We start from the raw sequence: 13,404 nt of genomic DNA, 5'->3' as shown, positions 1-13,404 counted from the left end.
ATTTTTTTTAAATATATTTCCAGTTTTCTGTTTCTATTTGAATTTTGCGCCTCAAAAAAATGTTTAGTCCGACTTTTATCTGTTCTTTTGTTTTGCAGGCATCAGTAGAATAAAGCACTTGAATTGACCTGTAATAACAGCAGTATAATTCATTCAAATCTCAACCAAATGATCCTCTCCTCATTTCTCTCTCCTTTGAGGTGCCATCATGTCAATATGAATGAAGTATCTTGCAGGTAACAAGTAAGCCTCTTGCATTACACTGAAAAGATTATTTGTCCTTTGGGGGTCGTTATGTCAGTATGAAAGCATTTTATGTTTTATTTGTTAAAGTCCTTTCTGACTATATATTTTGACGAACAATTTATAAACACAGTGCCATGTGTTTTGCTTGCTCTCCTTTTTGTTTTTTTCTGCCTCTATATGAAATATGTGTCTCAGTTAGGACACTTGAATAAAATTATTCATTCATTCATATCAATTAAACATCTAGCAATGTTTTACCATTTACCATGTTGCTTATGTAGTTTTGGTTTGTGTTTTAATTTCAGATAGCTACTGTAAATTAAATTTAACATGCATATACACACACAATACATATATATATATATATATATATATATATATAATGATAAAGTGGTGTCACTCAATGTCATGTAGCCTATATCATATGTTTATCTCTGTACAAACAGCACAATAAAGAAACAGAAAGACAGTTTAAGGGATCAGCATAATTTTATTGCAAAGAGCAACCTTCACAGAAATAAGCATGAAAATGTCACAGTGACTTTTCAGATGTGTGAGCTGTAAGCCACAGAGAGTCCCATCAGCTTTTCGATGACAAGAGGTGTCCCACCACAGATAACAGCAGCTCCACTGGAAGCCAGAGTTTTTCCATATGGAGATGCTGTTACAGCTGGAGAGACCCACAGAAACAGCACAGCTGACAGCAACGTGGTGGCGGCGGTGGCGGTGGTGGTTGTATTCACTTCACCACGATGCTGGCTGTATAATTTTCTGCCAACATCTGACATTTCAGTGAGACAAATAGATGGAGGTTACACCAAGTGTTTCAAAATTTTCCTTTAAGGGATTATGTTCACTGGACAATTGAAATATACATTAAATATGCTCCTCTGGCCTTTTAATGTGTGTGTTATATGAGTGTGAATTGTTCAAAATGGATTATTGTTACAATACCTTTAAACTACCAGATCCCAACAATGGATCAAAGATAAGAATTTCACATTATATTTTAACTACAAGGTGCCAGTGTGATAAAAAAAATTTTCACACGTGAAATAATGCTGCCCTCTTTTGGTCGGGCATCACTGACTACATGAAATCAAATCATTTTACTGCATACTTTTATTATCCGATACCACCCACACCTAATAAAAGTTTAGTAAAATATCATCCCCCATAATCTTACATCTCCTGATCTTGGTTTTTACTGCTTCTAGGAAACATGTTCAACCTTCTGACTCCAATAAAATCAGAGTCATTCACTCAATGAAAGTGTGATAGGAGTCAGGAGAAGCGTCATCCCAGCAAATGCATTACAAGCCTTTAGACCATTAAAATTAATCTTTTACACACAGGCATTGATATGGCTTTGAACACAAGTAGTAAACATGAGCGAGCATCATTTCCTCTCATCTCCTTAGTTATCACGACTGAGCTTTGACCCTTAACCCTCCAGTGAAAAACAGGGCCATAAAGCAATTTAAAGGAAGACTAAAGAGACCTTCACCCCTGTTGTCTCCTTCGACTTTGCCCTGTCAGATAATTACACTGTGAAAGTGTTATCTGTGCATTCAAAGAATCTGTATCGTGATTCTCTGCACTCATATATGAATGTTTTTATGATGAACTCTGGACAGGAGAGTCTGATCTGGTCAGTGCCATGACAGGAAATCAAGTTTTAGAAGAAGGCTTTTGTGATTCAGGGTTGACTCAACACTAGTAGACAGGAGTCAGGTTAAAATCTACAGAGATTACCTTTTATATCCTGAACAATTTATATTCTAGTCAATTATAAGAGTCCCCTTGAGAACAGTTATTATGGTTAATGTACCGATATAACAAATAGACCCACTCTGAATTAAATCATGCGTGTTGCCTGGCAACCAATAATTCCAACAGGAAGCACTTGGAGTTTAATTCAGTTTTCACCATTTCATAAACTTCCTCAATAACCATTTTGGTTCTGTCTTTATAGCCATTAAGTTCACTTCAAATGAGACTGCAAGATTGCTCAAAGGATGATCTGTAATTGACGTTTTACTGAGCAAAGAAATGAATGCACTTCCAGTGACAAGTTGCTTGCGGAGTGGATGCACAGTTAATATCTAATCAATACAAAAGTACATTATAACTAGAACTGTATATATGCCCATTGTATCCCTTACCAAAAATAAGTGTTTTGTTATTAGTATTCTTCTTTTAAACTTAAAATAAGAGCGTTTTCTTTCAGTTTACTTTTTATGTACTTATTAGAGATATACTTAACAAAAGTATACTTGGCTCATACTGACAAGTATACAGAAACATCTAAGTATACTTGCTTTTAGCCTACTTGTACTTAATCTTTTGATCGAGATATACTTAAGAAAAGTATAATTAAGTATTCTTGCCTTATGGGCCTACAGAAAGGTATACTTGGCTTGTAGTTGTGCTTACTTTTTGATGGAGTAGCCTATTAAAGTGTGCCCCATGATAAAGTGACTGATCTATGCTTCTTCAATTACTAATTTTCAGTTCATTAGCTACATTTAAATGTACATAAAAAAGTTCATACTCACCAAGTAAAATACTGCAAACAAGGCTCATTTCAGTCATTAATTCTGAGAGAAAAGTCAGAAAAGTGGGAAAAGAGACCAAATGACAGCATGAGGAAAAGTAAGCCGAACAAATAGATGGTAAAGAGGAGAGAAATAAAACAGTTTGTGGGTGAGCTTTAAGAGAGGAGAGAAGTCTGAAGACAGACGTGAGAAGTCTGAGGCAGAAGTCTGTCCCTGAGTAATGGCCGACTCGTGGATGAGGGCTGCTTAAGACTGAGTGGGGGAGAGAAGAAATTAATCATTACACTGACTGTAAATATGTAACAGACCCAACCTTCCCATAAAAGTCAGCAAATTGCATTCTGTTTGAACAGACACAAGAAGATGAAATCATACAAGATGGAGAGCAGCCAATAAGAGACACCAACGGACCCTAAAGCACTTCAAATCAGCCTTTAGGCCTCTTCATTCACCGTGTCACTGCTTCCTACCTCGGCTGACACCTTTTACAAAAACTATACGGAGATATAGTCTACATCATAATCATAATTAATTGATTAAATAGCTAAATGGAGAGACAATTAATCTGATGCCCCAAGCATAAGTCAAAGCCTATAGTTTTAGGCTAATTTCTCTCTTTAGAGTAAATAAAGCACCTGTTGAGCTCGTTTTACATTGTTTACATAATTTACATGATTTACATAAAAGGTCCCTCAAAATCCCCATTCTCACATCCTGGTTGCATTTGTCATAATTGTTGTATAACACATGTAGAGGCAGACTCAACTGCACTGGACTGTGAAGAAGATGTTAAACATATAAAGACAAGATTTCATGCGTCACTTGCTGTCTTGACAAGCAATGTATTTTCTCTTCTTTGTAAACTAACTTGTCTTTTCCTGTAGCCGGTGGCAGACCACTGTAACCAAGTACATTTACACAAGTACTGTACTTAAGTATAATTTTGAGGTACTTGTACTTTACTTGAGTATTTCAATTTTCCGTTACTCTATACTTCGACTCCACTACTACAGCTCAGAGGGAAATATTGTACATTTTACTCAGCCAAATCTATTTTGACATTTTAGCTACTAGTTACTTTTTATATAAAAAAACATATTATATGCTTTTGTGATATGATGCAGTAATTCATTCATTATCCTATTCAGGGTCGCGGGGGAGCTGGAGCCAATCCCAGCTGACATTGGGCGAGGCCCTGGAACACTCTGGACAGGTCGCCAGACTATCACAAGGCTGTCACATAGAGACAGACAACCATTCACACTAACATTCACACCTATGGGATATTTAGGGTCAACAATTAACAACAACAAAGAAGATACAAACTGCAAACAGGAAGGGCCCCAAGCCAGGTTTGACCTTGTGACCTTCTTGCTGTAAAGCGACAGTGCTAACCACTGCACCACCATGTAGACATGATGCAGTAAAGTACTACTAATCTACCTACTAGTATATAAAGTATCCAAGTTGATTCCAACATTAAAATGTATGTGTTAGTGATAAAAACAGAATCACATAATATTCTATAAGAATATAGCACTTTAAGAAGGAGCCGTTCTGTATAACGAGTATACTTTTGATACTTTAAGTACATTTTGCTGATAATACTTCTGTGCTTTTACTTAAGGGTTGGTTTATATCTACTTTTTAACTCCGGATGGATTTGTGGGTTGTAAATAAACTTAGGATGCTGTTCATATATTTAATTTGGGATGTAAATAAATCTGGGATAGTTATATATATTATATTATATTATCATTCTATGATATATGAGTTATTAGAGGAGAAGTGAGAAAGGGGTAGGGAAATATAAGTTTTAATTTTACCTACTCCTTTTCGGACACTATTACTCTTGTTTTGTTTGTTATTATTTTGTGTCTGTTTTTATTTATTTTTATGTTCGAAATAAAGTCATTCATTCATTCATATTTGTACAGCATTTCGGCAAAGAACCTGGTTTGAGAACATAATAGTTTTCACTAAGAATATCTGAATATTACCAAGTTTCAGTAGGCTAATATAAGGTATGGTGGTTGTCAGATTTAATATTGTTATCTTATATTATAAGAACATTATAATAAACTTGGAAAAAGCAGTTTAAAGCAGACGGCGTATTAAATAAATAAAGTGTAAAATTGCCAATATGTCTTGTTTGTTCCTTGTTACTGATAGAGTTCAATCATATCAATCATATATTTTATATATTCTTAGTGAAAACTATTATGTTCTTAAACCAGTTTCTTTTCTTTTAATGCTGTACAAATATGAATGAATGAATGAATGAAAGGCTTTATTTCGAACATAAAAAATAAATAAAAACAGATACAAAATAATAACACACCAAACAAGAGTAATAGTGTCCGAAAAGGAGTAGGTAGAAGTAAAACTTATATTTCCCTACCCCTTTCTCACTTCTCCTCTATTAACTCATGTAAATTATTTGTACATCATTTCAGCAAAGAACCTGGTTTAAGAACATAATAGTTTTCACTAAGAATATATAAAATATATGATTGATATGATTGAACTCTATCAGTAACAAGGAAAAAACAAGACATATTGGCAATTTTACACTTTATTTATTTAATACGCCGTCTGCTTTAAACTGCTTTTTCCAAGTTTATTATAATGTTCTTATAATATAAGATAACAGTATTAAATCTGACAACCACCATACCTTATATTATCATACTGAAACTTGGTAATATTCAGATATTCTTAGTGAAAACTATTATGTTCTTAAACCAGGTTCTTTGCCGAAATGCTGTACAAATATGAATGAATGAATGACTTTATTTCGAACATAAAAATAAATAAAAACAGATACAAAATAATAACAAACAAATCAAGAGTAATAGTGTCCGAAAAGGAGTAGGTAAAATTAAAACTTATATTTCCCTACCCCTTTCTCACTTCTCCTCTAATAACTCATATATCATAGAATGATAATATAATATAATATATATAACTATCCCAGATTTATTTACATCCCAAATTAAATATATGAACAGCATCCCAAGTTTATTTACAACCCACATATCCATCCGGAGTTAAAAAGTAGATATAAACCAACCCTTAGGTAAAAGCACAGAAGTATTATCAGCAAAATGTACTTAAAGTATCAAAAGTATACTCAATATTACTCAATTACCAAGTTTCAGTAGGCTAATAATAAGGAATGGTGGGTGTCAGATTTAATATTATCTTGTATTATAAAACCATGATAATAGGAAAATTAAAAAATCGCTTTTTGTGTGGTTCGGTTGAGTTTGACCTGTGTGCTGTTCCCGTACTGTTGAAGCGGTGTTGACTGATGTGTGAGTAGCTAACTAACGTTGTCTTCATCAATATATTAGCCGATATTAACCTCTGTGAGTCATAAAATAACACGTACGTGTGCCTTTACATGTAACATACAGACACACATTAGTAGATAACGTGACGGAGAGCTCGTGAGAGTCTGTGGGGGTTTTTAATCGAGCTAATCCAGCGAGGTTTCTGAGCTATGTGAATGTTAGCCGCATTAATGCTAATGTTAGCATTCAGCAGATCGATGGTTTAATGATTAACATGATGATTTAGAGAGAAGATAGGATGTGAAATAGCTTCTACTCAGCAGGGTGAACACTGTATGTTGTTATGGTAGTCAAAGGTAGGTTAATATGTGTTCACATGGTGTTATATTGTGATCATAATGGGGATGTAGCTGCTGCAACACAGGACTGAGATAAAGACAACTTGTCATTGTGATTTGAGTTTAAGCAGAAACCTGCTGGTTCATTAGTGTGACACATCAGCAAATAACAGGAGGGTAACAACAACATGTCCAAAGGAAAGTTCATGACTTAATGTGTTAATACAATGTGTTTTCAGGTCAAAATGGCAGAGCTAACAAAGCAGGAACGTGCTGGGTTCATTATAGATAGATAGATAGATAGATACTAAAGATAGATATTATAGATAGATAGATACTATAGATAGATAGATATATACTATAGATAGATAGATATATACTATAGATAGATAGATATATACTATAGATAGATAGATATATACTATAGATAGATATATACTATAGATAGATAGATATATACTATAGATAGATATTATAGATATATAGATATATACTATAGATAGATATATACTATAGATAGATATATACTATAGATAGATGGATAGATAGATAGATATATAAATAGATAGATAGATAGATATATAAATAGATAGATAGATAGATATATAAATAGATAGATAGATAGATAGATAAATAAATATATACTATAGATAGATAGATAGATAGATAAAAATAGATAGATAGATATATACTATAGATAGATAGATATATAAATAGATAGATGGATAGATAGATACTAAAGATAGATAGATACTAAAGATAGATAGATAGATAGATAGATAAATAGATAGATAGATAGATACGATAGATAAATAAATATATACTATAGATAGATAGATAGATAAAAATAGATAGATAGATAGATAGATACTAAAGATAGATAGATAAATAGATACTATAGATAGATGGATAGATAATATAGATATATAAATAGATAGATAGATAGATAGTAACTTTATTGATCCTGAGGGAAATTCAAGTTTCCAGCATCATAGTTCCATAGTGCAAAACATGTTAGTAAAAAGGCAGTAGTAAAGTTAGTAGTGCAAAGTACAACAAAAATATACCAGATATAAAAATACAAGGAGATGAAGAAAACTGTTCAAACTGAATATAGTGCAGGGTAACTTGTGACTTACTCTGTATTATCAGCAAATAACAGGAGTGTAACAACATGTCCCAATGAAAGATGATGACATAATGTGCTGTTAATTTATGTGTTTTCAGGTCAAAATGGCAGAGCTAACAACACTAGAGAGCCTGCTGGAGATGGGCTTTGAGAGAAACAGAGCGTGAGTGACACCAGTGTGATAAAACACTTTTTAAAACTCAATGTTGGGAAGACCAAAGAGTTGATCATTGATTTTAGAAGGAAGAAGGAAGAGGTCTCCCCAGTGGTAATCAAGAGTCAGCTGATTGAGATTGTCCAGTCCTATAAATACCTATAGGTGTCCACCTGGACAGTAAATTACACTGGAAAAAGAACACTGATGTTGTATTCAAGAAGGCCCAGTCGAGACTCTTCTTCTTGAGAAAACATAGGTCTTTTAATGTCAGCAGGACCCTTCTTCATGTTTTCTATCAAGGTATTTTAGCTATAGTGTTCTTTTTTATGCCATGATCACTGTGGATGATAAAAACAGGATCAATAAGTTGATCAGAAAGGCTGGCTCAGTGATTGGTCTTGCACCAGACTCACTGGAGGTCACTGTAGAAAAGAGGACAAGGTCCAAACTTAAAACAGTTCTGCATTTTGAAGGCCATCCATTACATGGTGTTTTGAACGGACTCAGAAGCTCATTCAGTGAGCGACTAGTGATGCCTCAGTGCTCTACTGAACGATTCAGAAGGTCTCTTGTTCCAGCAGCGGTCAGAATTTTAAATGAACATTTTTAGATATGGCTTAGATCCATGGTACCTCTCAGCTGTTGATAATGTCTCAAAGGGCTTCTTATGATGTTATTTATTTATTGTTGTATTGTGAATACTGTGTTTTTGTTGATTGTTTGTTGTTGTCTGACTTGGTGGCAATCGAATTTCCCCACAGGGATCAATAAAGCTATCTATATATCTATATATCTATATATCTATATATGTAGATATATAGATATATATATATATCTGTCTATCTATCTATCTATCTATCTATCTATCCCCAAAATCCACCCTGGTTAATGTAGTTCCTGGACTTGAGACGACTTTCAAAGAAGTGAAAGTGAAAGCTGTGTAACATTAGAGTGAACCTGTCTGTCCTTTATCACGTGTTTTCAGGGAAAAGGCAGTGGCCCACACAGGGAACCAGGGAATAGAGCAAGCCATGGACTGGTGAGTCTGACACACACACACAGAAATGACACCCTCCTCTGTCATCACTGAAAGTCACACTCTTATGTCTCACTCCTAAAAACCTACCAGTGCAACTGATTCCCCAGCATATTTTGGATTCTCGCAATCAACAGTAGTCCTTATCTTTCCTGTGTGATGTGCTTTTTCTCAGGTTAATGGAGCATGAGAACGACCCAGACATCGATTCGCCCTTTGTGCCGCCCGTTGCGAGCGTCCTGGGAGGAGAAGCAGACAGCCAGTCCACCACAGATCAGCCGTCACTAGCAGACACTGCTGAAGGTGAGGGCTGCTAGACACCACCAGAGAAACCATCTGGGGATGTACAATATGACAATATATATACTAGGGGGTGTAAATCACAAAGTCTGCCATGATACGATTCGATTCAATACTGCGATCGATATTACATGTTTATTTAACACAATCAGTTGCATTTATATAAACTTACAAAAAGCAATTAAAATATGATTTGACAATTTTATTACTGGGCTTTGTAGGAAGCGCTTGGATGGAAATTGTGACACAGACGTGCCATGCAACTTTCAAAATAAAGGCAGATCCAAAAGATGATATGTATCGATGATAATGGATCATTGAGTCAATAAGGGCTGTCCTGAATACCATTTTTGGGCTTCGAAATATACAAAGGTATTCGAAGCTTTGCAGCGCAGCGCAGCACAGCTGGCTGATTCTTCTGTGACCAGGACAGCGCCGCTGCCGCACTACTGTACACACACAACAAACAGCCATATCCTGAGAATAACTAATAATAATTAATGTTGAATAATGTTGTGGGATTACTCCTTATTTCATGGGCTATTTGGGGATTTATATTTTTATTATTACATACTTATATATACATATATATTAAAAAAAAAAACCTGAAGCATTCAAAAACTGATTTTGAGGTTGATTTCCATGGCAACGGCCGAAGCTTTCGGGTCAGCCCTAGAAACAATATATCGATCCAGATCGACGTTTCGTTATGCCCCTAATATGGGGAAATATTAATTTGTCTACCATCAGATATTTTGTCTGAATGTTTACACCATGATAGCTATCCCTTTAATATCTCTTGAATGTATTAGGTCATTGTGGATAATACTGTTTTTTTGGTATTTAATTCACACAATTGGACAAAAACAGACATTCCTATCTGGTTATTTTATCCATAAACAGCTTTTAAATGATTCTTCTAGAAAATATACAACATCAGGTTGAGGATATATATTGATGTTCTGATATCAGGCAGAACGATTTAGAAAAAATATCTAATTACGATTATTTTTGACTGATATTTTGCGATATGATTTGCGATATTTGAGGGAATGTTAATTTTTACATTATTATTCTCATTTTCATTGAAAAACATTGATATGGTATGGTTTTTGCAGGGATCTGTAACAAACAAAGATGTTTTATTTAGTCTAGATGTGTAGGACAGGACATCCCTGCAGCACGAAAATATTTATAAATATAACCGGTTATACTGCGATGTCGATAAAATTGATTAATTGTTCAGCCCTATTCTGATATAAAGTTATTTATAATGTGACAGGATTTTATTCGTGTGGCCCGCTCTTTTAGTCACTTGTTCCACAGCATGTATTTTCCATCTATAAACAAGTTAGAAACTCTAAATTAAATTTTTAATTTACACTGAGCATGATGTGATATCAGTTTGTTAGTTTCTCTGTCTCTTTCCCTCTGTGAATTGTTTTTTCTTTCTCTTCTTATTGTCATCACCTCCACCACGGAGGTTAAAGTGGTCGCTTCACTTTGCTTTCCTGTTAGTGTTCTGTGGTGGAGGTTTTCTATGTCGGCAATGGTTTCTGGTGTTAGGTGTGTAGGTTAGGTAGTACCTGTTTGCTTTGGATTGTGGTTGACAGTAAGACATTTCAATACAACACAATACATACCTCTTTCTATCTTTTTTTCTCTTTCACTTTCTCACGTGCATTTGTTTTGGCTTCAGGGACAGCAGGTGGGGACGGCAGCTACAAAGAGGACGACGATGAGAGTGCAAGGATTCCAATGTCCGAGGAGGAGAAACTTGAGCAAGTTAAAAGGTTCACACACTATAAACACAATCCCTCCAGTACTGGGTGTCCAAGTCACAGCTTCTTCTCCTCACATAACACGGTTACTCCACTACACATTATACTGTATATCAAAATATAATAGGTGACCATGTGGCTAATATCTGCGTGTGGGTTTTTTTCAGGCTAGAGGAACTGATGCGGGTGAAGCAGGCGGAGAGGCGAGAGCGAGAGCAGGCAGAGGAGTTGGAGCGGGAGAAGATGCGGAGGAGGCAGGGCCAAGAGCTGCAGCACATACGCCAAAAGCTGCAGGATGATGATATGAAAAAACTTACTGAACTTCGCAGAAAAGAGAAGATGGAGGACAAAATGGCAAGGTAAGGTATTCACGTTAGCACAGTATAATTATATCTATTTGCACTGGGTAGTAGAAACAGTACTCATGGAAATAATAAAGTACCTAAACAGCCAAAGATGTTTCCACTCCCAATATTTCCTCTCTCTAAAAATATTAACTTGACTTCCCTCTGATGAAAAGCAAGTTTTAAAAAAAAAGAAAAATTGTAATAATAGTATAACAGTATAGAAACAATGGCTTCCACTTCATAAAAAAATGAAATGCAGCTACTTGGTTGAATGCCATCCCGTTCAGCCATGAACTAAACAGTGGAAATAATAGAATCAGGGAAATAGAGCTGCAACGATTAATCAATTAGTCGTCAACCATTAAATTAATCTCCTATTTTGATAATCGATTAATCAGTTATCAGTCATTTTGTTAGAAGATTCAGGCTTCTTAAATGTGAATATTTTCTGGTGTCTTTACTCGTCTATGACAGTAAACTGAATATCTTTAAGTTGTGGACAAAACAAGACACTTGAGGACGTCACCTTGAGCTTTGGGAAACACTTATCAACATTTTTAACCATCTTCTGACATTTTATAAACCAAACAACTAATCGATTAATTGAGAAAATAATCGACAATGACAATAATTGCTAGTTGAAGCCCTACAAGGAAAGTTCAGGAGGGAATCCCACGGCACTGTACAGGATAAGAAACTCATAACTCCTTAGTGACAAAGGTTACCTTTTTAAGATGAAGTCAGCATCAAACTCTACAACTGTCAAAGTTAGTACATTCTTCATGCTGTCATTGTGTTGCTTGTCTTTGTTCCTGTCAGGCAAAGGGTTAAAGACAAGATTGCACGAGACAGAGAGGAGAGAGCACAGAAGGTAACTCATCTCGTTATTTGTCCCATTTCAGTTTTCCCTTTTTTGCTGTTCACTTATTTCTTTCTATTACCACTTCTGTTGGAATCAATAACAACTTAGATTGTTTTTTTACCTGTTTAGTTTGGAGGCGGTGGACCCCCGAGCACTGCAGCATCGTCCCAGCCTGCCCAGCCCACCCCGTCGTCACCCACCAATCACGGCCCTCCACCCACTAAGAAGGAATACGATGAGTCCAGGATACAGGTACAGGCACTCGTACACCTACCTGCTTCTCTTCACACCACTTAAGCACAGAACTCACATAGTTAGACCTCACTAGAACCGATCTTTTTTTATTTTGATGTCACACTTTTTTTCTTTTCCACTTCTTCACGGTAAAGGTACGTCTGCTGGACGGCTCGACCATCACAGCAGTCTTCAAGGCCCAGGAGCCGCTGGCGGCAGTGCGCGTCTACGTGCAGGTGAATGGCAACACACCCGAGGGTCAGGACTTCACGCTGCTGTCGCCCTACCCCCGTCACGAATACACTGAACTGGACATGGAGAAGCCCCTCAAAGAACTGGGTGAGCACTGAGCTGGAACTACATTTGAATATAGAGCACATTTTACTGTAATATTAATTCATTCTCAGGGTTTGTGGTTTAGCTGGACCTGAAACAGACGGTATCTGACCTGTTTTGTGACTTTCCATTCTGTCGGGTTTCAGGTTTGGTGCCTTCAGCTGCGCTGGTTGTTATCAAAAAGTGAGATGAGATGAGAGGATCTGCTCTGTGAGCCTACCTCACCACTTCCACCACAAGAGACACCAGAAACAGATCGGACCGGGAGCAGAGCCACCACCCCTTTTTTTAGTATCACTCAACAAGCCAGCTAGCTGAACTAAAGCAGAGAGATGTAGCTCGAGTCTGCGTTCAGAGTGTGTAAACTACTTTACAGTGAAAAAAACAGCTTGGTTAACTCACTGCCATTGTGGGCTGATTGATTGCACTTGATCTAGATTGGTTTTGTGTGCAGTGACTTTTACTTATTCAAGAACAAAGTGAAGATAGCTGGCTTCTGATGGATACTGCTTCACGGTGTCAGCAACACATTTATAAAAAATGATACAGAACAGAATCGTTTGATTTTAACTTGATCTTTACAAAGCAAAGTACCACACAAGATCCACTCGATTGGTTCTGAAAGGGCCTTAAATTTAATCCGCACGATCTTCCTGATTTTGTGATCTACTTTGCCAGTCTTTTTTTATAAGTTTAAATATATTGATGACAGTTATGTCTGCATAATCACCAAGAATCTACTTAAAATAAAAGCTGACTAAGAGAATTACGATGGTGGACTGGA

General features: G+C 36.0%; 1 protein-coding gene across 4 annotated transcripts; it reads left to right on the top strand.

Moving 5' to 3' along the window:
* Positions 1–6,048: 6,048 nt before the first annotated feature.
* Positions 6,049–13,386, top strand: ubxn1 (UBX domain protein 1). 4 transcript variants are annotated; one of them, XM_074648663.1, is made up of 10 exons: positions 6,049–6,121; positions 7,666–7,730; positions 8,710–8,763; positions 8,936–9,063; positions 10,760–10,841; positions 11,009–11,200; positions 12,008–12,059; positions 12,180–12,302; positions 12,440–12,623; positions 12,767–13,386. In XM_074648663.1, the coding sequence occupies exons 2-10, from the start codon at positions 7,672–7,674 to the stop codon at positions 12,805–12,807; spliced, it is 915 nt and encodes a 304-aa protein (XP_074504764.1). In that variant the 5' UTR covers positions 6,049–6,121; positions 7,666–7,671; the 3' UTR covers positions 12,808–13,386. The 4 variants fall into 4 exon arrangements, with proteins under 4 accessions (XP_074504764.1, XP_074504761.1, XP_074504762.1 ...); XM_074648660.1 differs by having other exon boundaries at positions 6,051–6,121; positions 10,760–10,853; XM_074648661.1 differs by having other exon boundaries at positions 6,119–6,175; positions 10,760–10,853.
* Positions 13,387–13,404: the final 18 nt, after the last annotated feature.

This window comes from Sebastes fasciatus, chromosome 10, assembly GCF_043250625.1.
Source record: "Sebastes fasciatus isolate fSebFas1 chromosome 10, fSebFas1.pri, whole genome shotgun sequence".
NCBI lineage: Eukaryota > Metazoa > Chordata > Actinopteri > Perciformes > Sebastidae > Sebastes > Sebastes fasciatus.
Note: the sequence above shows the minus strand (reverse complement) of the source record. Positions and strands in the feature narration are given on the sequence as shown.

Excerpts from the sequence above, each read along its gene's own strand:
- ubxn1 (XM_074648660.1), top strand. The coding sequence starts at position 7,672 with ATGGCAGAGCTAACAACACTAGAGAGCCTGCTGGAGATGGGCTTTGAG. Across the intron at positions 8,764-8,935 it reads ATAGAGCAAGCCATGGACTG|GTTAATGGAGCATGAGAACG; the intron begins GTGAGTCTGACA and ends GCTTTTTCTCAG. Across the intron at positions 12,624-12,766 it reads GAAGCCCCTCAAAGAACTGG|GTTTGGTGCCTTCAGCTGCG; the intron begins GTGAGCACTGAG and ends GTCGGGTTTCAG.